This window comes from Anomaloglossus baeobatrachus, chromosome 3 (genome assembly GCF_048569485.1).
Source record: "Anomaloglossus baeobatrachus isolate aAnoBae1 chromosome 3, aAnoBae1.hap1, whole genome shotgun sequence".
In the NCBI taxonomy this organism is placed as follows: domain Eukaryota; kingdom Metazoa; phylum Chordata; class Amphibia; order Anura; family Aromobatidae; genus Anomaloglossus; species Anomaloglossus baeobatrachus.
In genome coordinates, this window is record NC_134355.1 from 570957179 (window position 1) to 570983991 (window position 26813).

At 43.7% G+C, this 26813-nt stretch overlaps 1 protein-coding gene across 1 annotated transcript in view; it reads left to right on the top strand.

Moving 5' to 3' along the window:
* Positions 1-26813, top strand: part of PID1 (phosphotyrosine interaction domain containing 1) — a 110420-nt gene that overhangs the window by 43570 nt on the left and 40037 nt on the right. The window contains exon 2 of the mRNA XM_075338681.1: positions 12668-12814. Coding sequence (XP_075194796.1) covers positions 12668-12814 — 147 coding nt within the window. The remainder of the gene's footprint in view (positions 1-12667; positions 12815-26813) is intronic.

Below are 26813 nucleotides of genomic sequence, written 5' to 3' on the forward strand. Positions count from 1 at the left end.
CCAGCAGAACAATCTAAATAGTTTAAAATTACTCCTGGTCTCTCTCCCCCCTCTCCCCCCTCTCTCTCATACTCACCGATCACTGGCGCAGCGCTGCACGGCTGTCACAAAGCTCCGGCGGCTTTTCCCCTTTGAAAATGCCGGCCGCTCATTAATCCATCTCGTATTCACTGCTTTCCCTGCCACCGGCGCCCATGATTGGTTGCAGTCAGACCTGCTCCCACACTGAGTGACAGCTGTCTCACTGCAACCAATCACAGCCACCGGTGGGCGGGTCTATATTGTGCAGTAGAATAAATAAATAATTAAGTGTGCGGTCCCCCCCAATTTTGATACCAGACATGATAAAGCCACACGGCTGAAGGCTGATATTCTCAAGGTGGGGAGACCCACGTTATGGGGAGCCCCCCAGCCTAAAAATGTCAGCCAGCAGCCACCCGGAATTGCTGCATCCATTAGATGCGACAGTCCCGGGACTCTACCCGGCTCATCCCGAATTGCCCTGGTGCCGTGGCAATCGGGGTAATAAGGAGTTAAATGGCAGCTTATAGCTGCCACTAAGTCCTAGGTTAATCATGGCAGGCGTCTCCCCGAGATACCTTCCATGATTAACCTGTAAGTGAAAGTAAATAAACACACACACCCGAAAAAATCCTTTATTTGGAATAAAAGACAAAAAAACCCACCCTCTTTCACCACTTTATTAATCTCCAAATACCCCTCCAGGTCCGGCGTAATCCACACTAGGTCCCGCGACGTTTTCAGCTCTGCTACATCAAGCTGACAGGAGCGGCAGTAGAACACAACCGCTCTCTATCAGCTCCACGCAGCAACTGAAGTGAGCCGCGCCCTCATTCAGGTGACCCGCGGACACCGCTCTCGGGTGGAGGACTGCAGCCGTGGCCGCGGGTCACCTGAGTGACGGCACAGCTAATCGCGCAGCTCACTGTAGTCACTCAGGGGATTTGCGGTCACCTCTCCCTCTCTCCTCCCGACCGCAAATCTCCTTTCCCGGCGAAACATTAAAGACTAAAACAAAAATGTTCTTTTAAAGGAATCCGTTATCTTTATTAGCACATTATTTGCAACGCATCCGTCACATGCGTCACACAACGCACTGTGACGGATGCCTCACAACGCAAATGTGAAACCGGCCTAAGGCCTGTCCCTGTGCCCGCTGATCTCTGCTGTGTAGGATGAGGCCATTGCCCCTGTGCCCTCGGATCTCTGCTGTGTAGGATGAGCCCTCTGTCCCTGTGCCCGCTGATCTCTGCTGTGTAGGATGAGCCCTCTGTCCCTGTGCCTGCTGATCTCTGCTGTGTAGGATGAGCCCTCTGTCCCTGTGCACGCTGATCTCTGCTGTGTAGGATGAGGCCATTGCCCCTGTGCCTGCTGATCTCTGCTGTGTAGGATGAGGCCACTGTCCCTGTGCCCGCTGATCTCTGCTGTGTAGGATGAGGCCATTGCCCCTGTGCCCTCGGATCTCTGCTGTGTAGGATGAGCCCTCTGTCCCTGTGCCCGCTGATCTCTGCTGTGTAGGATGAGCCCTCTGTCCCTGTGCCTGCTGATCTCTGCTGTGTAGGATGAGCCCTCTGTCCCTGTGCACGCTGATCTCTGCTGTGTAGGATGAGGCCATTGCCCCTGTGCCCGCTGATCTCTGCTGTGTAGGATGAGGCCACTGTCCCTGTGCCCGCTGATCTCTGCTGTGTAGGATGAGGCCACTGTCCCTGTGCCTGCTGATCTCTGCTGTGTAGGATGAGCCCTCTGTCCCTGTGCACGCTGATCTCTGCTGTGTAGGATGAGGCCATTGCCCCTGTGCCCGCTGATCTCTGCTGTGTAGGATGAGGCCACTGTCCCTGTGCCCGCTGATCTCTGCTGTGTAGGATGAGGCCACTGTCCCTGTGCCCGCTGATCTCTGCTGTGTAGGATGAGGCCATTGCCCCTGTGCACGCTGATCTCTGCTGTGTAGGATGAGGCCACTGTCCCTGTGCCCGCTGATCTCTGCTGTGTAGGATGAGGCCACTGTCCCTGTGCCCGCTGATCTCTGCTGTGTAGGATGAGGCCATTGCCCCCGTGCCCTTGGATCTTAGCTGCTATGACTACTGGGGTCTGCACATACGTTGCATTTTTGTCACGATGTTCCCTCTCTGTTTAGTCACAAAACCCGATGATTTCCTCATATCTGCAAAATAAATGATTGTTCATACACACGCTGCTTCTTTTTTACTTGCAGATTTGAACCCTGCAGTATGTAAGTTTGTTGCTACAGATTTCACCCATGTGAACGAGTGAGGAGGAAAAAAGCCACAACAAAAATGCATGTAAAAAAAAAAGGAATGTTTTACTATATTTTTTATTTCTGCCAAATCCTCAGTATTACTATGGGGAGATAAGGTATGCACACCAGTGACTATGTAAGGGGAATACATGAAATAGCAGAAACTGCCGTGTGAATACTGACTTGAAAAATCCAATAGCTATATGTAAGAGTGAAAATGTGAAAAATGGAATCTGCATTACTGCCATGAACATATGAATCGAGAAATTTAGCTACTGAATTGATCAATGCAATAGAGCCCCAACACTACGCCAAAGTATTTCTCTACGTTGGGGTCCCTAGCTTGTGTGTGTCCTCTCATGCAGTTAAAAAACTTACCGTGTATGGGAAGCTGAGACCCAGGCTATTTATGCGTATGATATGGATTGGCAATAGGTGTGGTTGGGGAGGGTTCACAAACGAAAAACTACTAACAATAAGGAATAACGTTTGGAACACCATTCTAAGTCTGAACTGGGTGCAAAAAACCTAAAAAAACATCACTATGGGGAGATAAGGTATGCACACCAGTGACTATGGAAGGGGAATACATGAAATAGCAGTTATTCCTTATTGTTAGTAGTTTTTCGTTTGTGAACGCTCCCCAACCACACCTATTGCCAATCCATATCATACGCATATATAGCCTGGGTCTCAGCTTCCCATACACGGTAAGTTTTTTAACTGCATGAGAGGACACACACAAGCTAGGGACCCCAACGTAGAGAAATACTTTGGCGTAGTGTAATACTTTGGCGTAGTGTTGGGGCTCTATTGCATTGATCAATTCAGTAGCTAAATTTCTCTTGATTCATATGTTCATGGCAGTAATGCAGATTCCATTTTTCACATTTTCACTCTTACATATAGCTATTGGATTTTTCAAGTCAGTATTCACACAGCAGTTTCTGCTATTTCATGTATTCCCCTTACATAGTCACTGGTGTGCATACCTTATCTCCCCATAGTGATGTTTTTTTAGGTTTTTGCACCCAGTTCGGACTTAGAATGGAGTTCCAAACGTTATTCCTTATTGTTAGTAGTTTTTCGTTTGTGAACCCTCCCCAACCACACCTATTGCCAATCCATATCATACGCATAAATAGCCTGGGTCTCAGCTTCCCATACACGGTAAATCCTCAGTATTTGCAGCAGAACTATCTGCTGCAATTCCTGAATGTGAGCACATATCTCTTACAATAAATTCTCCTTGACATCCAGACCATTGCAGGCTCCTCTTCATTTATACACACTTTCTTTTCCTCCCCAATATTTCCTTCTAAAAAGTGAATTTTGTAATCTGGAAAATACACTAAATACACAAGTGCATGCATTCTGCATTTACTCCTTTTTGTGGTCCTGATATTTGGGAAAATGAAGGGTGGCAACAAGGCATAGCTTAGAAAACCAAAGCAACTATACAGTAGGTTACCAAATGAGAACCAAGCTGCTACATATCCCCCACAAACCTACCTGTTCAGGGGCGCTAGAGATGCATGCTATTCCTATAGTTCTAACGTAGGAGACCCTCAAACCTGACTTTACTTTAGGCCCCCTTTACATCTGTGCAAAAAAATTAACAGTTTGCACGATCCGTGGTGTACGTACGTTTGTCCGTCCGTGTTTGTGTAATGTTCGTGTGCTATCCGTGTGACATCCGGATAGTATACGGACAGCAAGAACTTCTATACTTAGGCCTCATGCACATACTGCATTTTTCCAGTACAGTTTTGGTCACCAAACTGCATGCATTTCCTTCCCCAGCACAGTCTGCATCTTTGTCTATTTACTTTCACTTACAGATTAGTAATAGGGGGTCTCATAGATGCCTGCCATTACTAATCTAGGGCTTAGTGGCAGATGTGAGCTGCCATTAACCCCATATTACCCCAATTGGCACAGCACGACTTTTTTTGCCGCATGCTGTTCCTCTTATTTTAATAAACAGCCAAGATAGGCGCACAACTGGGGGCTGCAGCCTGTAGCCATATGCTCTATCTGTGCTGATGGCATAATATGGAGGGAACCTATGTAAATTTTTTTTTTTTTTTTACTGTACGATATAGACCCGCAGACAAGGTCTGTGATTAGAAGCATCAGACATGCTGTCACTCAGCGTAAGGGCATGTCTAGCTGCAACCAATCACAGACAAAGGTGGGCGGGGGAAGCAGTGAATATGTATGAGGTTAATGAGCGGCCCTGGAAGTGAGTAAGAGGCCATGGGAGCAGTTATAGCGACGTATAGCGTGCTCGCTTTATTATTTTTTTTTTTTTATTTTCTGAGTGCCGGGCCCAGCACTCGGGTACTTTTGAACCCATGGGAGTCGGACTTTACAGTCCAGGTCCGTCCATCACTATTTTTCACCTATTGAATAAAAAAACCACTACATTGTCAAAAAACGCATGCATTTTTTGGATGCGGGTTTTTTTTTTTGTTTTTTTGTTTGTTTTTTTTTTTTAGCTCTAGGCTGCGTCCCCACAAGGATGCAGCACGCACACATAGCCTTGCCTGTCTCCAGCACTGCTGTTACTTCCAGGTCTGCAGTTCAGTGAATATTCATGAGCATAATGAGCGGGCCTGGAAGCAAGTGTGACAACAGTGCCGGAGACAGGTAAGGATAAAAATGCATTTATTTCTCAGTAACGTGTGTTCCCTCTGGTGTGGTCCGTGTGGCATCCATGGTACTGGCAGAAACTGACATGTTGCTGTGTACTCCACACAGAGATCCGGTCCGTGTCAAAAAACAAACATGTGAGCAGACCCATTGATTTTAATGTGTCTACATGTGTTTGTGTCTCCGGTACATGTGAAAACGGACATTGCATGTATCGGAGACATGGATGTGCGAAGGAGGCCTAAGAGAAGTAGGATGAGACCATGATGTCAAAATCGTACCAGCCGGATTGCTGTTTCCCCCAGCATATGGATAGTTTTCCAGTCACCCCAGCCGTAATATTTTTGGTAGATCGCACCTAAACCAGGTGGATCTGCTACAAGAAAAAATCGTCTTGGGTGCGTTTACCTTGGTGCGTCTTATTCCTGGTGGAGCTTGTGTTTTCTGTCCGTCTATTAGTCGTATGTGTTATATTGTGCTGCGAGCCTGTTAACGGTTAGAAAGTGAGTGTTAATCTATCCGGATTTCCACACTTTTCCTTTTTTCTTGGAGGGTAAGTGCACAAACCAGTCACATAATAGCTATGTAAGGCTGTTCGTGTTTTCTTCCTTTTTGCGTTGGCCGGTGATCGTTGTGGAATCTTGTCCACAGTCCAGGGAGCTCCTGACATTTTACTTTTGTGCTCCTGTAATCCTTTTTACTATCCAGACATAATAATATCCATAATGAGCTTTCCATACCTGCTAAAGCCCTGAGTCACCTTTTCTGAGGCGCAGTTATAATGTGATAATAACCTTAATCTCCATCCATTTCATATATGAGCCGCGTAATGTACACATTGTACTGCTTTTGCTTGTTGCTGCCTATTGAAGACCAAATATTTTATGTGGTATTTGATTTTTTTTCTTTTTATTCTTTCTGTGGCTGATGTTGCTGCAACATTTTGTGGGCCGCGTTCAGTCTGGAGATGACCCTCCTTAAATAAACTTTTATTATGAAGTCATTAGCAGTTAGCTTTTTAAGCACTAAAATTGGCCAAAAATAAGGGAATAGGTGCTCTGTTTTTAGTTGAAAGTAGAGACCTCTGCCAAATTTTGCATTTAGATGCAAAAACAAACCCGAAATTATACTCTACAACTTTGTAAATCGCCTTCTTTAACAATGTCTTAGCATATTGCTGCAGAGTCTGTGTAACTCCTGTACATAGCCGTCTGTGCTGCAGCTTGCAGCATAGCTTTGACAACACATTGCTTCTGCAATTGCTTGGAAAATTCTGTTTATCCCCCCCCTGCTTTCAGGTTTAGGCAGTATTTTAATAATCGGGCAAGGCATGTCTGCAGCTTCGTATATTTATTGGGATTGTGCATGGATGCTAGAGTTCCTGTCATTACATGCACAATTTTAGTCTGTAAAAGCAGACTAATGTAGTGTGAGGTCTCTAAAGTACATAGACCGCACACGCACCAAATAAAAACCTGTTGTCTGAATCATACATTGGAGATGACAGTGAGGCGGGAAGGACTGATCAGTATGGAGAGGAAGGAGATGTCCAAGAGGCAGATCACTGAAGCCAGACTGCTAATCGCGTTAGACCATGTGGCCACTTTCATTAGTACATTGTAATCATTGGGTTGATCATGCCATGCGTGGACCATTATATGTTTGGAGCACTATGTGGTCGCTCTGGAGGGCTATGTGGTGGGCCATTATACTATATGGAGGGCTTTGTGGTGGCCTTAGCCCACCAAACAGTATATGTGTGGGCAATTATACTGTTTGGTGCGCTATATGGGGGCCATTATACTGTTTGGTGGGCTATGTGGGACCATTATACTGTTTCGAAGGCTGTGACATCATACTTCAAAGTGGCCATGGAGGCTTGAATAGAATCAAACTAAGAGGCTTCAATAGGGCTGCAAAGTTGTGGGAAATGATCTCCCTTGACTATGCCAAATATATTTTTTTTATTTTTTTTTCGGGGGAGGAGTGTCCATTAGGACTTTTGCTATTGGGCCCCATGATTTCTTAGTACACTCCTAGTAGAGGAGTGGAAGAATCACATAAGCTATGTATCCGTGTATGACGGTAAGTTAGTAATGTTTTGCCCATGTTAAAAAATGTCATCTTAGTGATGTAACCGGCTCTATATCTGGCTACAATATACATTTCTGAATGTGACCTGTCATATGAACAAATTGCCATTGGTAATTTCATTGATTTTCATCTTAACTGGAATACTCTTCTTAATGTCCATGTAGTGATGAGGAGACTGAGGCTACTTTCACACATCCGGTTTGAGCACTGCGGCTCAATCCGGCTGTGAAACGTATGCAACGGATGCGGCGAAAACACCGCATCATTTGCATACGTTTTTACATGCGGCCCGTCCGTTTTTTTCCGGTTGCGGCATGCTACTGAGCATGCGCAGTGGAAAAAAACGCATGTGGTGGCCGGATGCGTTTTTTCCGCATCGCGACGCATCCGGCGTCCATAGGCATGCATTGAAAAATGCGCTGGATGCGGCGCGATGCGTTTTTTTTGCCGGAGCAAAAAACGTTGCAGGGAACGTTCTATCCGGCCGCGGCATCGGCTAAATCTGCCGCATGCGGCAAAAACCGGACCGAACGCAAGCCCCTGCGGCACAATACGGCACTAATGTAAGTCTATGCAAAAAAACCCACAACCGGCATAAAAAAAAAAACTGTTGCGGTTTTTCTGCAGAACGCCGTATTGTGCCGCAGAGCAAAAACCGGATGTGTGAAAGTAGCCTAAAATGTGTTACTATGCTCCTCAGGGAAACTAAATATGCGAATTGTCTCTTCAGAGAGGAAGAGGACTGAACTCTATCACCACCTATTGGAAGTAGCAATCTTAAAAGTCAATATCGAGCCTTGCCATAGGACTTCGGATAAAAGCCAAACCAGAATCTCAATTTGCAGATATGGTGTTTCAGGGTATTGCCCTTTGTCACTACATAGTATGAGATCTGATTAGTGATGCGTGAACCTGGACTGTGAAAGTCCGGACCTGCTCTGGTTCAAAGGTACCAGAGTGGCAGTCCCGGACCCAGAATTCTCAGGAAGGTTTAGGTATTGATCTAGATCCGGCACTCAGGTTTTACAAAAAAAAAAAAAAATAGTAAAGCAAACTGGTTGGCAGGGAAAGCAGTGCATATGCAATGAGGGTAATGAGCAGCCCCGGAAGTGAGAAGAGAAGGTAACAGCCGCACCTGAACCTCAGTAAGTACAGCCCGCTTGCACCTATCCCCCTATCCCTTCAACTACCATTTTAATCGCCAGATTCTGATCCCCATAAACTTATATGGGGACCTGCGTCCAGCCAGATAACCAGGACCACTCCCGGGCCAGAACCGCTATTATTTTTTTTTATTTATTTATTTTTTTTTTAACTCTGTTAGACCTGCCGATCCTGGTTATCGGAGTCTGCCCCTCACTAGATCTGATTTGGCTAGGTGACTCTGCACAAGGAGAAACCTGTCCCCTACATACCAGTCTTAGCCTCTCACCTAACCAAATCTCACCTAGTAAAATCAAATCTTACTTTTGCACTGACTAGGGACAATACTCAAAAACACCATATCTGCAAATTGAGATTCTGGTTTGGCTTTTATCCGAAGTCAAATGGCTTGGCTCGTTGAAGGGTCGATATTGACTTTTTTAGGATATTAACTACAGATGAGCGGACCCGTGGAAGTTTGGGGTCTGCTGATTCAGCTGGACTTTAGCTAAAGTTCTGTTTGGGACCTGGACTTGACCTGAACCTAATTGGAAGTCACTAATTGGGTTGTTTGGCTCTCTGCCGACATGCAGCCAGCCATAAACAGAACACTGCTGGAGGCAGGTTTTTTTTTTTTTTTTACACACTACATTCCATAACTTTGATTTTACTCCCAGTGTGAGGCATTCAATCACTGCAAGCGGGTCACACTGGGCTGAGGATATCCGAGCACAGCGATGCTCGCGCAAGTGGCTTGCATACGTAAAGCCACTGTCAAGTCCCCACCAGAGTCCGCTCCTGCAGCTTTTGCTTCGGTCACCAGGCGCTGCCGTATTCTTGCTGCGGACAGTGCTGGTCATAGGGGAGGAGTTAGTGTCAATGGCTCTGGTGGGTCCAGGATCTGCCCATCCACTAGGCTGGGTTTCTCTGGGAATTGCAATACCATTGGCTGACTGTGGTGGCGTGGGTCTTCCAGCTAAATTTACCACCTTTCTGCTACAGCCAATGGGAATGTGCCACACCCTTCTAATTCCCCCTCTTGTCTGCTGGTCGCTGCCAGAAATAGTTTTGCAGTTCTGCTTGTTCTGGTTCTCGCTCTGCTCTGTATATTGATCCCTGTGTTTTGATCCACGCCTGCTCTGACTATTCTCCTGCCTGACATTTTTGTACCTCGCTGCCATCTCCAGTTTGATTTCCTGACCATGCTTTTGTGTGCTGATTTTTGTCCCTTTTCAGTATCTCCTGGTTTGACCTTACCTGATGACTACTCTCCTCTGGACTGCAGCCTTCCATAAGTAGCAATCTCCGGGGCCCTGTAGTAATTCTAAATCCCTGTATAGGGATTAAAGGGTTTCGGGGTTCTCGGGATCCTGTAGTGGGTGGCTAGCTTCTAGCCCATGGGTCCCCAATTCCAGTCCTCAAGGGCCGCCAACAGTTCATGTTTTCAGGATTTCCTTAGTATTGCACAGGTGATAATTTAATTACCTGCACAGTTGATGATTCCAACACCCATGCAATGCTAAGGAAATCCTGAAAACATGCACTGTTGGCGGCCCTCGAGGACTGGAGTTGGGGAACCCTGCTCTAGCCTGTCCGTGACAACCATTCTGAGACTGTGGTTCCAGGCCGGTGTTACAGCCCTGAACTCGAACACTGATTTTTTTTTTTCTTTTTCTTTTGTAAAGTCTGTGTTCAGTACGATCACTGAACTTTAAAGTTTGGGTTCACTTAGCTCTTATTGCTACCTTCACTAAATGGCAGTAGAGTTCATGTCCTCATCATCTCTGAAAAGGCAATTTGCATACATGATTAGGTAAAGACATGTATGCATTATTGCCCAAAAGAAAATGCTTTTAGCCAATTTTGGGAATCACACGTGTAGATAGAGGTAGACTACAGGGAGTGTGAGGGGGGAAATTGTACTTGGCTCAACAACTGGATTTTAGAAGGAAAACTCGGTCCAGTAATGAAGCTGTGCAGGGTACATGAGATCTAGTGAAGGAAGCCAGGTCCTGCATGATTAGAATGAGGGATATGCCATATAAGAAGTGTGAAACTCCGAGAGGACCGCAACATTTTCAGAATGAATATTGCAGGCTGAAACCAGTCAGTCTTTTAACTAATGGTATTAACATATGTAAGGCTATGTGCCCACGGGGAAAGTGTCCTGCGGTTATATCTGCAGGACATTCTGCAGGAGCTCCCAGAAAACCGCAGCACAGTTTTGTCTGTTTCCATGCTGCAGTTTTATTGCGGAATGTCCTGCAGATATGGTGCGGGCATTCTGAATTGAGGATACAGTACCATGGCGTCGGCACTGCACCCTCAATGCAGAACAAGTGCTGAGTGATCGGGGCGTTCATACTTTCCTCCATCATGCAGCACTTCACTCTCCGGCCGTGTCTACACTGTGCAGGAGAAGGTGGGCGGGCCTGCACTAGCTCTGGCTGTCACATGACCGGAGCTTGTGCAGGCCCCGCCCACCTCCTCCTTCCTGCTCCTAGCTCCACTGCCATCCTGACTCTGGTGTCTATCACGGCAGGTAAGTAGAGGCTTACCTGCCTTGGTCCCATATCTCCATAGTGGAGTGCCGGGATTTCCGCAGGTAAATCCGCAGGAATAATTGACATGCAGTTATATGCGGCTACGGGACATCCACAGCATATTCCGCAGCCGCACATTCTGCAGCATGGACACACACTCCCCATGTCCCTTTAGGATAACATGGGGAGTGTCTGTACATGCTGAAACCTGCGGATTTATCTGGAAAATCCAGATAAATCCGCAGGTTTTCCACGGCAAAATCCGCAGAAGCAAGCTCCCGTGGGCACATAGCCTAAAAGTAGTTATTTCCGCTTCATCGTTGAAATCATAATTGTGGCGTGATCCTATTTTGCACATTATGTAGTTGTAATTTACAGAGCAATCCTATAATGTACATTTATATACTGTGCAACCGGAAGCAATTCTTAGAAGCAGCATATAGGACTCTTTTACAATCACAGTCCGCAATGAAGAGTCTGCATCCTGCTGATCAGGTAGGAGCGGGAAATTTGATTTTATTGCAGTGTTGCTGCTGATATCTCAAGATCAACAAATCTTGGAATAATAATAATTTACACAGTTGGATGTATTTAAAAAAATGTTCCTGTACTGAGATAATCTTTTATATATGTGCCCCTGCTATACTGTGTAATGGCTGTGTCTGACCGTACAGGGACATGGTCTGATCACGCCACTTCTCCTGGGCAGGGGAGGACGCAAAATATAGTATAAAGACAGGACAGCATAGGATCACAGCTGATTCTTTTTGTGACGTAAAACATTTCCCTTCCTGTTTTTAAAACGTGTTTCACCTCAAAGAAAGAATTTTGTGATCCCATGCTGTAATGTTTTTATACTTTTTTTTTTTTTTTTTTTTCTTCCCTTGCCCAGGAGCTGTGGTATGATCAGACCATGTCCCTGTACGGACAGACACAGCCATTACACAGTATATAGCAGGGACACATATAACATTATCTCGGCACAGTAACATTTTTTTTGAACACATCCAATTGTGGAAATTATTATTATTCCAAGATCTTTTGATTAAATAACTTTTTTTTTTTTTTTTTTTTTTTTTTTTTTTCTCCTTCACTGGAAAACTCCTTTTAAGTATTTGTACTGTAAAAATCTGAATCACTGGGCCGTCCATATAATGCACAGGCAAGCCAGATCCTCCAGAGATGGCAACTTTGTAGCTTCTGCTACTTCATGGAGGTGCCAAAAAATGTCTTAAAGGGGTATCTGAAAATGGGTTTCCAAAGCAGATCAAACCTTTTATCTCCACCGTATAAAAATGCAAAATAATATTTCCTCGTTCTGTCTTGAAACCAGAAGCTTTTAATGGAGGAGATCAAACAGAAAGCCGTTGTTAGAGTAATGGCTTGCACCTTGGCTATCCTGTTGCATGCTACTTAATGTATTAGGAACAGATGACGGGTTTACTATTACGTTCCTACATTATCGGGGTAAGGTACATGCTGTTATAAGCAATTTTTTATAGATTTTTACATCTGTTGTGCAAAATACTGAGCCAGGACATTATAAAAGAAGGGTCTCTAGGATTTCAGAGGTAAATTGCTCAATCCTAAAGTTGAGTCACGTTCCTAAATGATCAGTAAACAAAAAACCCCAGGATTTCTGAGCACTGTTGGCTCAGGAATAAATGGTTACATTGTAATAGTCTGTAGTTTGGCATTACCGGAATTGTTTTTGTGCAGTATACCAAATGTCATTCCTAAGGCTCCCTATGAATAGATCCCTTTGCTTGCATAAGAAAAGCCACATGTTGCTGTTTATTTGCTCAGTGCATTGATTATCACATCATGGTAAGTGGTAATAAGACTGTTTGAAGGGGTCTATTGTTTACTTAAGAAGATTTTTCAGGACTTCCTTTTCTCAGTTGTTTGCCCCTAATCTGTGCCTTGTGTTAAATACTTCTCATTCTCTTCATAGCACTTCCAGACCATGATAAAGTCAAAGCTGAACGTGTTAACCCTTCGTAAAGAACCTCTCCCAGCAGTAATCTTCCATGAGCCAGAAGCGATTGAACTTTGTACCACGACTCCACTCATGAAGCCCCGGCCGCAAGCAGGATGCAAGGTATCAAGCCATTAACACGCAAACGTTTTTGCCCTGTACTGACAAATCGTTAACGTGCGTGTCTTTGGGTTCTTTCTAGATTTTTCTGGGTGTCTCCAACTATAAGAACAGTCTATTCACATTTTTTTTTTTTTTTGTGATTTACAATACCTTTTTTATATATAGAAAGCAGCCAATGCCACTAGGTGACAGCCAGTGCCAAGAAGGTGACATAAAGCTAAGTCCAACAGCTTCTCTTTACAAGACGTGTGTGTGTGTGTGTGTGTGTGTGTGTGTGTGTGTGTCTGTATATAATTTATATATATATATATATATATATATATATATATATATATATATATATATATATATATATATATATATATATATATATATATATATATATTATATAGAAAATGTATGTATATGTGTGTGTATATATGTACGTGCGTGTATATATTATATATATACATACATACATACATACATACATACATACATACATACATACATACATACATACATACATACATACATACATACATACATACACACATATAATATATACACACACACACACACATACACATCTTCTTTACCTCTCTCACCAAGGCTTTTCTCCCACGATCGCTCAGTTTGGCTGGACGGCCAGGTCTAGGAAGAGTTCTGGTGGTCCCAAACTTCTTCCATTTAAGGATTATGGAGGCCACTGTGCTCTTAAGAACCTTGAGTACTGCAGAATTGTTTTTGTAACCTTGGCCAGATCTGTGCCTTGCCACAATTCTTGCCACTATATATATATTATATATATATATATATATATATATATATATATATATATATATATATATATATATATATATATATATATATATATATATATATATATATATATATATATATATATATATATATATATATATATATATATATATATATATATATATATATATATATATATATATATGATATTGGTTATGGAAAGTATTCCGACCCTTTTAAATGTTTCACTCTGTTTAGTTGCAGCCATTTGGTAAAGTTAAAAAAAAAGTTCTTTTTTTTTTTCTCATTAATGTACATTCTGCGCCCAATGACAGAAAAAAAAAATGTAGAAATTTTTGCCAACTTATTAAACAAGAAAAACTAAAATATCACATGGTCATAAGTATGGATACCCTACATATTAAGTCACATGCTGTCCATTTCCTTGTGATTTTCCTTGAGATGGTTCGACTCCTTCATTGGAGTCCAGCTTTGTTTAATTTAAACTGATACAACATGATTTGGAAAGGCAAACACCTGCCTATATAAGACCTCACAGCTCACAGGGCTTGTCAGAAAAATTAGAATCATGAGGTCAAAGGAACTGCCCAACGAGCTCAGACAGAATTGTGGCAAGGCACAGATCTGGCAAAGGTTACAAAAAAATTCTGCAGTACTCAAGGGTCCTAAGAGCACACTGGCCTCCATAATCCTTAAATGGAAGAAGTTTGGGACCACCAGAACTCTTCCTAGACCTGGCCGTTCAGCCAAACTGAGCAATCGTGGGAGAAGAGCCTTGGTGAGAGAGGTAAAGAAGAACCCCGAGATCACTGTGGCTGAGCTCCAGAGATGCAGTAGGGAGATGGAAGAAAGTTGCACAAAGTCAACTATCACTGCAGCCCTCCACCACTATGGCCTTTAATAGAAAAGGAATACATTAGTAAGTATATCTTAGACCTGATGAGGCTAGTGTACTTACTTTATGCAATCCATATCAGAATGGCTATATAATTTTTTAGGCTATGAGCTTTTGGCAAGTTTTTGACGCCATGTATTTTACCAGCGTAAAAATGAGGTATCTTACAGTTCTAGCAAAGTGGCTGGGATTTATAGAAATCTCCAGCCCACTGTTCCTCTTCTTTTTTTTTTTTTTTTTTTTTTTTTTTTATGCTACGCAAACTGACCAGCGGTGCGTGTTTTAAATCAGCAGCATGTTAATTTGTCCGTGGGTACGCAGAGTTTTCTGTGCAGATTTTCCCCATAGACTTGCATTAGATGTAAAAAACGCACATACATTTTTAATGCGTTTCTGTAGCGAAAACACATCAATAACGCTATATCAATGAAGTTTTCTCAAAGCCAAATACCAGGAAGTATTAAAAACTTTATTTTTAGCTTTAATTTAGGGCATCAAAGACAACCGCATGTGAAAAAAAAAAAACGCACTCAAAATAACAAGTAACCTAATTTTAAATAAAAGGTGCAGAAATGGTGTGGAAATTCTGCAACATAAAAAACTGACCAAAAGCTCAACTGGAAAAATGCTCATGTTTCCCATTGACTTCCATTATGCTCAGTAAATGAGTACCGAGCATCAAAATGCTCGTTAAGAGCACCCGAGAACTGAACATTTTGCTAATCAGCAGTAGCCACTGCAGAACTCTCCAGCGCTTTTCCATCCATTTGTGGTAGCTTCTTGAAGGGAGTTTGGAGTCATTGTCCTGCTGGAAGACCCATTACTGGGCATGCTAAACCAGCTTTCTGACAATGGGTACTACATTGTAACCCCAAAATCCTTTGGTAATCTTCAGATTTCATGATGCTTTGCCAAAGTCAAGGCACCCAGTACCAGAGGCAGAAAAACCTCCCCAAAACATCTCTGAATCTACACCATATTTGACTGTAGGTACTGTGTTCATTTCTTTGTAGGTATCATTCCATTTCCACTAAACAGTATAATGATGTGCTTTATCAAAAACCTCTATCTTAAGGCCCCGTCACACACAGAGATAAATCTTTGGCAGATCTGTGGTTGCAGTGAAATCATAGACATATTGTTCCATTTGTACACAGCCACAAACCTGATTAGGCCCCTTTACACACTGAGACTTTCTAGCGATCCCACCAGCGATCCCAACCTGGCCGGGATCACTACAAAGTCTCTGGTGAGTCGCTGGTGAGCTGTCAAACAGGCATACCTGGAAAACGACGCAACAGCGATCTGGACCTGCAGAACGACCTAGCTAGTCATTGGGGACGTTGTAAAGCAGCTTTTTTGAAAGGGAAGTCGCTAACGAAGTCGCTGTAAAGGCCCCTTTACACACGAAGACTTTCTAGCGATCATGCTGCACAGCGGAGAAACAAAGGACCAAAGAATGGTCCTGAGAGATGTGTAGTGATCAGTGACCTCACAGCGGGGGCCAGGTCGCTGATGCGTGTCACACACTGCAATGTCGCTGGGGAGGTCGCTATTACGTCACAAAACCGGTGACGTTACAGCAATGTCGTTTGCGATGTTGCAGTATGTAAAGGGGCCTGTCCACAATTTCACTGCAACCACAGATCTGCCGCAGATTTATCTCTGTGTGTGACAGGGCCTTTAGTTTCACAAGACGCTTTCCCAGAAGGATTTTGGCTTGCTCATGTACATTTTGGTAAACTGCAGTCTAGCTTTTATGTCTCGGTCAGCAGTGGGGTCCTCCTGGGTATACTGCCATAGCATTTAAGTGAATTAAAATGTCGATGGAACTTGCAGAACAGTTTGAATTTCTTTGAAAATTGATTGGGGCTTCTTTATATGACCAGAAAGGTGTAGGCACTAGTGGTGTCTCATTTTCTTTCCTGTCTGTCTTTTGGTTGGGCTATAATCAAGGGTTTTCTTAGTTTCTAGTGTTTCCTGTTTGCAGAGACTGACAAACCAATCTGGCTGCCAGTGAGGAGCCTTATTTCTCTTATTTCTGCAATGCTCCTCACTGGCAGATAGATTGGTTTGTCAGTCTCCGCAAGGAGAAAAGTTTTCCCCTTAGATCCCACTATAGCTTCTCATACAGCCAGATCAGATCTCATACTTTGCACTGACAAGGGGCAATCACCCCGAACAAAAAAATGTGTCTGCAAATTGAGGTTCAGATCTGGCATAAATTCGAAAGCGGGCTTTACACGCAACGACATCGCTAACGAGATGTCGTTGGGGTAACGGAATTCGTGACGCACATACGGCCTCGTTAGTGACGTTGTGTGTGAAATGCAGGAACGACCATTAACGATCAAAATTACTTACCTAATTGTTGATCGTTGACACGTCGTTCCTTTCCCAAATATCGTTGCTGTTGCAGGACGCAGGTTGTTCGTCGTTCCTGTGGCAGCACGCATCTCTGTGTGACACCGCAGGAACGAGGAACAACACCTTACCTGCGGCCGCCCACAATGAGCAAGGAAGGAGGTGGGCAGGATGTTCGGCCCGCTCATCTCCGCCCCTCCGCTTCTATTGGGCGCCCACTTAGTGACGCCACTGTGACACCGAAGAAAGGAGGCGGTTCGCCGGCCACAGCGTCGTCGCTAGGCAGGTAAGTAGTGTGACAGGTGTAAGCGATGTTGTGCGCCACGGGCAGCGATTTGCCCGTGACGCACAACCGATGGGGGGGCGGGTGCTTTCACCAGCGATATCGCTAGCGATGTCGCTGTGTGTAAAGCCCGCTTAAAGGGAACCTGTCATCAGGAATTTGGCTTTCAACCTAAACGTTTCCCCCTCTGCAGCTCGTGGGCTGCATTCTAGGAAGGTTTCTGTACTTTTTGTGCCCCTTTTTAAACCAAAATAAACACTTTATAAACTTGTACCTTTCTGTTTGAAAATCTTGTTAATTTTCCATGTGGGCGGGCCGTGTGGCGTCCGTTGCTGTAGCTTACGCCGTCCCCCATGCTCCAAATCATGCCTCATAACACCGCCCACTGCGCCGAGGTCCCGTGCACGCCGGGACACCTAGTGACGTGATCGCATGCACGAGAGTATGGGCGGCGCTGTGATTGCATCGCAAGTGCGCGCCCATACTCTCGTGCCCGCCCTTTCCCCTCTGCCTCCAGCGTTCTGCGCCGGCCCGACGTCACCTCCTTCCCATCGTACCCTGCAGCAGGAAATAGATGGGAGGAGCGGAGCACAGGAGAAGCAGAGGATCTGAGCGACGTACAGAGGGGAGAGCGCGCACACGAGAGTATGGGCGCGCACTTGCGATGCAATCACAGCGCCGCCCATACTCTCGTGCATGCGATCACGTCACTAGGTGTCCCGGCGTGCACGGGACCTCGGCGCAGTGGGCGGTGTTATGAGGCATGATTTGGAGCATGGGGGACGGCGTAAGCTACAGCAACGGACGCCACACGGCCCGCCCACATGGAAAATTAACAAGATTTTCAAACAGAAAGGTACAAGTTTATAAAGTGTTTATTTTGGTTTAAAAAGGGGCACAAAAAGTACAAAAACCTTCCTAGAATGCAGCCCACGAGCTGCAGAGGGGGAAACGTTTAGGTTGAAAGCCAAATTCCTGATGACAGGTTCCCTTTAAGTCACATAAAAAGACTCAGTAAAGGGTCACTTTTGACTTTTAGAATTTCTACTTCCAATAGGTGGCACTAGAATTCGTCTCCTTTTTCCCTGAAGAGCCGATTTTGAATAGTGTTTCCTGTGTCTGCTGATTAGTCGATTCCGTCCATCAATGTAGACAATGTATTTTCTTTTGTTTATGTGGGTGTATTTTTAGAGTTAGAGTTGTTAATGACCTGATTGACCATCACCACCTCTGGCCATGTGTGTATACGACTTTGCATGTATTTCTCTAATCCAGTCTAGTCCTGCTTATTTAAACAAGGGAATGTCTCTGTGGAGCACCGAAAGCCTCGGTCAGGAGCAGATTTTCTACAAAAAAAAGCCATACACACAAAATCAGTGAGACGTGTTTGACTACTTAGGGTATGCACACACGGCCCAGAAAGAAAATCTGCTGCATGGTACAGTACTAGTGTTATGGACGAGATTTTGTCAAATCGCTTCAATATTTTGCTGAGAAAATCCGCAGTGGAAATTGCCGATTGCTTCGGATTCGAAAGCTCTGCCGCAGACGTCAATGCTAATTTTTTTTTTTTTTTTTCAATGTAAGGAGAAGTCCGCACATAATTCAAGAGGTGAACTGATTCTGGAAATGTTGGTAATGGTGGAATATCCTCTCTTATTACTCTTCTCTATGACACAATTATCCTGCATTGTTTCCTTTAGCAGAACGTTAAACAACAAAATATACAATTTTTTGGGTATAATTAGTGTTCAGCTTTGGAAAGTTTAGCAGCGCAGTGATAATGGTGTGATTGGGAATCTCTGATGTGGAGACTAAAGAAATAAATGGAAATCTGGAATGTTGCTCGTCTATGGAAAAACAATTGGTGCTTTCCTCCAAGCCGCTCTCTAACCGCAGCTCCGAAAGTCACATTCCTTCTCTCCATGGAGTAATTGATTCTTTCCTACCAGTAGGTGCGATGTCATGGCTTTGATTCATGAGTCCTTGTGATCAGACAACATTAAGCTTTGACCCCTCCTGATCTCTTGTGCTAACCGTTACATTATGTCTTGAAGATTTTTATTTTCTTTGACATATCCTAATTTCAGAAAGTTTCCACAAGAAAACAGTACAACTAGTATAACAAATATTACATTTGCATAATGTAATATTTGTTATCTACATCGTTATCTGCATAGTTAATCACTGCCTAGATTAATTATGCCTCACCATTTCCGGTATTTCTCCTTACCGATACAGAAATCACATATTATGAGTAAATACAAATACTTTTTTATCCTGTCACTTCAACTTTTTTATTTTTTTTACATTTTGTATGTATTGTCAAAGTACATACTTGTATGCTCCAAGTTTCAGCAATTGACTTCTCCAGTTTTTAAAGCGACCAGGTTTTTGCTACCTCATCCAGGGCAGTATAATGTAGGAAAAGAGATCTTGAATCCAACGATCTATCACTTAGATTACTGGGTGCAGCCGTTCTGACAGTGTTTAGATTTGGCAATGGAGCAGAGCTGAGAAACCTGCCCCGCTCACCCCAGGTTCTGCATGTACAATGTCTATGGACAGTGAGCTGGTTATCACAGAAGGGAGCATGTCTGATCAGTGCTCAGCGCTGATATAGTCCGAGCAATGATGAGGTCCGGGTGCTAAAACATTCATTGCAAGTCAGCAACACTTGATAAGTGATCAGATGAACTTGATAAGCAACTCATCTCTGAATTCTGTGTTTTAACCCCTACAACATACTGTCCTTAGATTACATCGCAAACACCTGCTGACCGACTCCCTTTAAGCACTATGAAAATTGTCTATGCATTTTTTTAGTAGGAAGCCTTTCCCTTCCTTTTGAAAAAATGTTTTGCCTCAAAGAAAGAATTATTTGGAATTCCGTCTCTGCTGTAATGTTTTCTTATCCTTTTTTGCTTCCCCCCCCCTCTCCCAGGAGCTGTGGTATGATCAGACCATGTCTCTGTACGGTCAGACACTGCCATTACACAGTACATAGCAGGGGCACATATATAAGATTATCTCACCACACGAAAATTATTATTAATAATAATAATAATATTTATTTATTTTAAACCCATCCAGTTGTGGAACTTATTATTATTCCAAGATCTATGGATGAAAATTAACTTTGGTTTTGGGAAAACCCCCTTTAAATTGGTTGTCCACAACTAGACAACTCAAGGTTAATGAAAGGTACCTTGTTTCCCAAATCTATGGACAAGAACATAAAACTGTTTAACAGCCACCTCCCTAAACACCCCCCCAGCCACAATTAGGCTATGTGCGCACGTTGCGTAAAAACATGCAGTTACGCTGCGCTTTGTAGCGCAGCGTAACTGCATGCGTCCTGCGGCCCCTGCACAGTCTATGGAGATTGTGCAGGGGCCGTGCGCACGTGGCGTCTAAGAGCGCAGCGCTTCGGCTACTGCCGAAGCGCTGCGCAAAAAGAAGTGACATGTCACTTCTTTCCTGCGCTTTGCCGGCAGCTCCTGCTCTGTCTATGGCAGGAGCTGCAGGCAGAGCGCATGGAATCGGCGCTCACTACGGACATTTCTGCAGCGATCTAAAGCGCACATGTGCTCTTCAGATCGCTGCAGAAATTTCTGCAGGGCTTGTACGCAACGTGCGCACATAGCCTTAGAGCAATGCTTAGTGTCTAAATATTGCATATTGCCAGTGAACCCCTCACATTCGGTAATGTTATTTTACATGCAGTACGTGGCGGTGTATCCTCTCGGCTAGGTCCCTCTGTGTTGTTGGATCTGGAACCGTTAATTTACTCTGCAGCTTGTAGAAGACTCAGGTCACGGATCTATTGATTTGCCTTTAAGCCTATTTGCATCCAGATAATGATTTCAGTGATGGAAAGAAGGTGCTGTACTCCGATCCTTCTCCTCCCACGCTGGATACTAGATTCTGTATAGATATACACTGTGTGCAGAATTATTAGGCAAGTTGTATTTTAGAGGATTTTTTTTTTAGTATTGATGACCAACTATGTTCTCAATCAACCCAAAAGACTCATAAATATCAAAGCTTAATATTTTTGGAAGTTGGAGTGGGGTTTTTTTTAGATTTGGCTATCTTAGGAGGATATCTGTTTGTGCAGGTAACTATTACTGTGCAGAATTATTAGGTAACTTAATAAAAACCAAATATATTCCCATGTCACTTGTTTATTTTCACCAGGTATCATAGTATCATAGTTTTTAAGGTTGAAGGGAGACTTCAAGTCCATCTAGTTCAACCCGTAGCCTAACATGTTGATCCAGAGGAAGGCAAAAAAAAACCCCAATGTGGCAAACAAGTTCCAATGGGGAAAAAATTTCCTTCCTGACTCCACATCCGGCAATCAGACTAGTTCCCTGGATCAATACCCTGTCATAAAATCTAATATACATAACTGGTAATATTACATTTTTCAAGAAAGGCATCCAGGCTCTGCTTAAATGTTAGTAGTGAATCACTCATTACAACATCATGCGGCAGAGAGTTCCATAGTCTCACTGCTCGTACAGTAAAGAATCCTCGTCTGTGATTATGATTAAACCTTCTTTCCTCAAGACGTAGCGGATGCCCCCGTGTTCCAGTCGCAGGTCTAGGTTTAAAAAGATCTTTGGAAAGGTCTCTGTACTGTCCCCTCATATATTTATACATTGTGATTACATCCCCCCTAAGCCTTCGTTTTTCCAAACTAAATAACCCCAAGTTTAATAACCTGTCTTGGTATTGCAGCCCACCCATTCCTCTAATAATCTTGGTGGCTCTTCTCTGCACCCTCTCCAGTTCAGCTATGTCCTTCTTATATATCGGTGACCAGAATTGTACACAGTATTCTAAGTGCGGTCGCACTAGTGACTTGTACAGAGGTAGAACTATATTTTTTTTCATGAACACTTATACCTCTTTTAATACATCCCATTATTTTATTAGCCCTGGCAGCAGCTGCCTGACACTGTCCACTAAAGTGAAGTTTACCATCCACCCATACACCCAAGTCTTTTTTTGTGTCTGTTTTACCCAGTGTTCTACAATTAAGTACATAATCATAAATGTTATTTCCTCTACCCAAGTGCATGACCTTACATTTATCTACATTAAACTTCAATTGCCACTTTTCAGCCCAATTCTCCAATTTACATAAATCTCCCTGTGATATAAAATTATCCTCCTCTGTATTGATTACCCTGCAGAGTTTAGTATCATCTGCAAATATTGAAATTCTACTCCGCATGCCCCCAACAAGGTCATTTATAAATATGTTGAAAAGAAGCGGGCCCAATACTGACCCCTGTGGTACCCCACTATGAACTGAGACCCAGTCCGAGTACGTACCATTAATAACCACCCTTTGTTTCCTATCACTGAGCCAGTTTTTAACCCAGTTACACATATTTTCCCCTATCCCCATTATTCTCATTTTATGTACCAACCTTTTGCGTGGCACCGTATCAAAAGCTTTTGAAAAGTCCATATACACAACATCCACTGCATTTCCCTGGTCCAGACTTGAACTTACCTCTTCATAGAAGCTGATCAAATTAGTTTGACAGGATCGATCCCTCATAAACCCATGTTGATACTCTGTCATAAGGTTATTTTTCTTGAGATACTCCAGTATAGCATCTCTCAAGAAACCCTCAAGGATTTTACCAACCGTAGAGGTTAAACTTACCGGCCTATAATTTCCCGGCTCAGTTTTTGTCCCCTTTTTGAATATTGGCACCACATTTGCTATGCGCCAGTCCTGCGGTACCGACCCTGTCATTAAGGAATCTGAGAAGATTAAAAATAATGGTCTATCTATCACAGAACTCAATTCCTGTAGTACTCTGAGGTGTATGCCATCCGGGCCCGGAGATTTGTCAACCTTAGTGATTTCGAGGCGGCGGCGTACTTCCTGCTGGGTTAAGCAGGTAATATTCAAGGGTGAATTTATGGTATCACTGGTCATGTCATCTGCCATGGCATTTTCTTGTATAAAAACCGTAGAAAAAAAGTCATTCAGCAGGTTGGCTTTACCCTCATCCCCTTCCACCATTTCACCAAGACTATTTGTAAGGGGGCCAACACTATCGCTTTTCAGTTTTTTACTGTTTATGTAGTTAAAGAATATTTTAGGATTATTTTTACTTTCTCTCGCAATGAGTCTCTCTGTCTCAAACTTGGCTAACTTAATTTGCTTTTTACATATTTTATTTAATTTTCTATAATTATATAATGCCTCATCACTACCTACCCTCTTTAATTCTTTTAAGGCTTTCTGTTTTTCTTTTATTGCTTCCCTTACAGCTCTATTTAGCCATAGGGGTTTCCTCCTATTTCTAGCATGTTTGTTCCCATAGGGTATATTTTCTGCACAAGCCCTATTCAGGATGCTCATAAAAGTCTCCCATTTGCTTTGTGTACTTTTATTACTTAGTACATCATCCCAGTTTATTGCACTAAGATCATCTCTCAACCGTTTAAAATTTGCTTTCCTGAAGTTTAGTGTCCTTGCAGCCCCTCTACTAGACATCTTACTAAAGAATACATGAAAAGTTATTATTTTGTGATCACTATTCCCCAAGTAACCCCCAACTTGTATATTTGATATGCGGTCTGGCCTATTGGTTAGTACAAGGTCTAGTAGTGCTCCCCCTCTTGTGGGGTCCTGTACCATTTGTGAAAGGTAATTATTTTTCATTGTTATCAAAAATCTATTTCCTTTGCTGGAACTGCAAGTTTCTGTTCCCCAATTTATATCAGGATAGTTAAAGTCCCCCATAATAATTACCTCTCAGACTCGCTGCTTTATCAATTTGCTTTATGAGGAGATTCTCTACCTCTTCCATAATATTCGGCGTCTTATAACACACCCCTATCAGTATTTTATTATTCATTCTCCCCCCCCTTATCTCCACCCATAGGGACTCTACATTCTCAGTACCCTCACATATGTCGTCACGCAGGATGGGTTTTAAGGATGATTTTACATATAGACACACACCTCCCCCTCGCTTATTTGTACGGTCATTCCTGAATAGGCTATAACCCTGTAAATTAACAGCCCAGTCATAGCTCTCATCCAGCCATGTCTCTGATATCACCACTATATCATAATTTTCTTCCAACAATATTAATTCTAATTCCTCCACCTTATTTGTGAGGCTTCGGGCATTAGTGTACATGCACGTTACGTATGACTCTGTACCTGTATTCCTGCTTACTGTATTGACTGTCCTAACCCTTCCCCCCGTACCACCCCCAATTTCATTACTTGTGCCCTGGTCACTATCTGCACTACATTCCCCTTCTATAAAGTGAATACCCTCGCCCCCCATTCCTAGTTTAAACACTCCTCCAACCTTCTAGCCATTTTCTGCCCCAGCAGAGCTGCACCTTCCCCATTAAGATGCAGCCCATCCCTAGCATAGAATCTGTAGCCAACTGAAAAGTCGGCCCAATTCTCCAGGAACCCAAAACCCTCTTTCCTACACCAATTCCTGTGCCACCTGTTAACCTCCCTGATCTCTCTTTGCCTCTCTGGTGTGGCTCGTGGCACAGGTAGTATTTCCGAAAATACCACCTTTTGAGGTCCATGCTTTAAGCTTACAACCTAATTCCCTGAAATCGTCTTTAAGGACCTTCCACCTACCTCTAACTTTGTCATTTGTGCCAATGTGTACAATGACCGCTGGGTCCTCCCCAGCCCCTCCCAGTAATCTGTCAACCCGATCAGCGATGTGCCGAACTCTAGCGCCAGGAAGACAACACACTGTTCGGCGATCCCTGTCTTTGTGACAGATTGCCCTATCTGTCCCCCTAATAATTGAGTCCCCCACTACCAGTACCTGTCTTACCTGCCCTGCACTCCTATTCCCCCCCTTACTGGAGCAGACACTCCTCTGGCGTTCAGAGGTCATGCCTTGCTGCAGCAATGCTACCCCTGTAATGACATCCCCCTCATCTGCCAAGTTTGCAAACCTATTGGGGTGTGTCAGTTCAGGACTAGCCTTCCTAGCACTTTTCCCTTTACCCCCCTTTCTAACTGTCACCCAGCTACCTACCTCACCGTCCTGCCGCTCCCTACTACGATCCTCCCCCACATCTGACCCAGCAAGCTGCTGCTCAGTGAGCAGCACACTCCTTTCCATATTGCTAATGCATCTCAGAGTTGCCAGCTGCTCATTTAGATCTAGTATCTGGGCTTCCAAATGTGCAACTTGCTCACATCTCGAACAACAGTATGCACCCTCGAACGGCTTTTCAAGGACTGCATACATGAGACAAGATGTACACTGGATCGCATTAGCAATAGTGGAGCACATTTTCTAATGGGGATAGCACTAAACAAATGTTAAGTAATTAAACAACTAAATACAAACAATTCTACTCACACTTACTTTTGCTCACACTTTGCTCACTCACGCTCACAATGAAGAAGACAGGCTAAAATTCTGTCGCGCGGCGCGCGGTTTTCAGAAGTCTTCCTTCCGGCTGTAACGGCCAAAACCCGGTTCTCCTTGAGCTCGCGGTGACTCTTCACTTATCCCAGAAGGCACTGGGAATATGCAAATTATCCTTGCAAGACTCCTTCCCTGGCTTTCAGAAGTCTTCCTTCTGGCTGTAACGGCCAAAACCCAGTTCTCCTTGAGCTCGCGGTGACTCTTCACTTATCCCAGAAGGCACTGGGAATATGCAAATTATCCTCGCAAGGTAAACCAATATAACTGCACAAAATTTAGAAATAAACATTTCGGACATGCAAAAACAAAACCCCAAAAAATTAGTGACCAATATAGCCATCTTTCTTTATGATGACACTCAGCAGCCTACCATCCATAGATTCTGTCAGTTGCTTGATCTGTTTCCGATCAACATTGCGTGCAGCAGCCACCACAGCCTCCCAGACACTGTTCCGAGAGGTGTACTGTTTTCCCTCTCTGTAGATCTCACATTTTATGAGGGACCACAGGTTCTCTATGGGGTTCAGATCAGTTAAACAAGGGGGCGATGTCATTATTTTTTTTTTTTTTTTCTTTCATCTTTTAGACCTTTACTGGCCAGCCATGCTGTGGAGTAGTTGGATGCACGTGATGGAGCATTGTCCTGCATGAAAATCATGCTTTTCTTGAACGATACCGACTTCTTCCTGTACCACTGCTTGAAGAAGTTGTCTTCCAGAAACTGGCAGTAGATCTGGGAATTGAGCTTCACTCCATCCTCAACCCGAAAAGGTCACACAAGTTCATCTTTGATGATCCCAGCCCATACCAGTACCCAACCTCCACCTTGCTGGCATCTGAGTCGGAGTGGAGCTCTCTGCCCTTTACTGATCCAGTCTCTGGCCCATCCATCTGGCCCATCAAGAGTCACTCTCATTTCATCAGTCCATAAAACCTTTGAAAAATCAGTCTGAAGATATTTCTTGGCCCAGTCTTGATGTTTTATCTTATGTTTCTTGTTCAAAGGTGGTCGTTTTCCAGCCTTCCTTACCTTGGCCATGTCCCCGAGTATGGCACACCTTGTGCTTTTTGATACTCCAGTAACGTTGCAGCTCTGAAATATGGCCAAACTGGTGGAAATGGCATCTTGGCAGCTTCACGCTTGAATTTCCTCAATTCATGGGCAGTTATTTTGCGCCTCTTTTGCCCAAAACGCTTCTTGCGACCCTGTTGGCTATTTGCCATGAGACGCTTGAT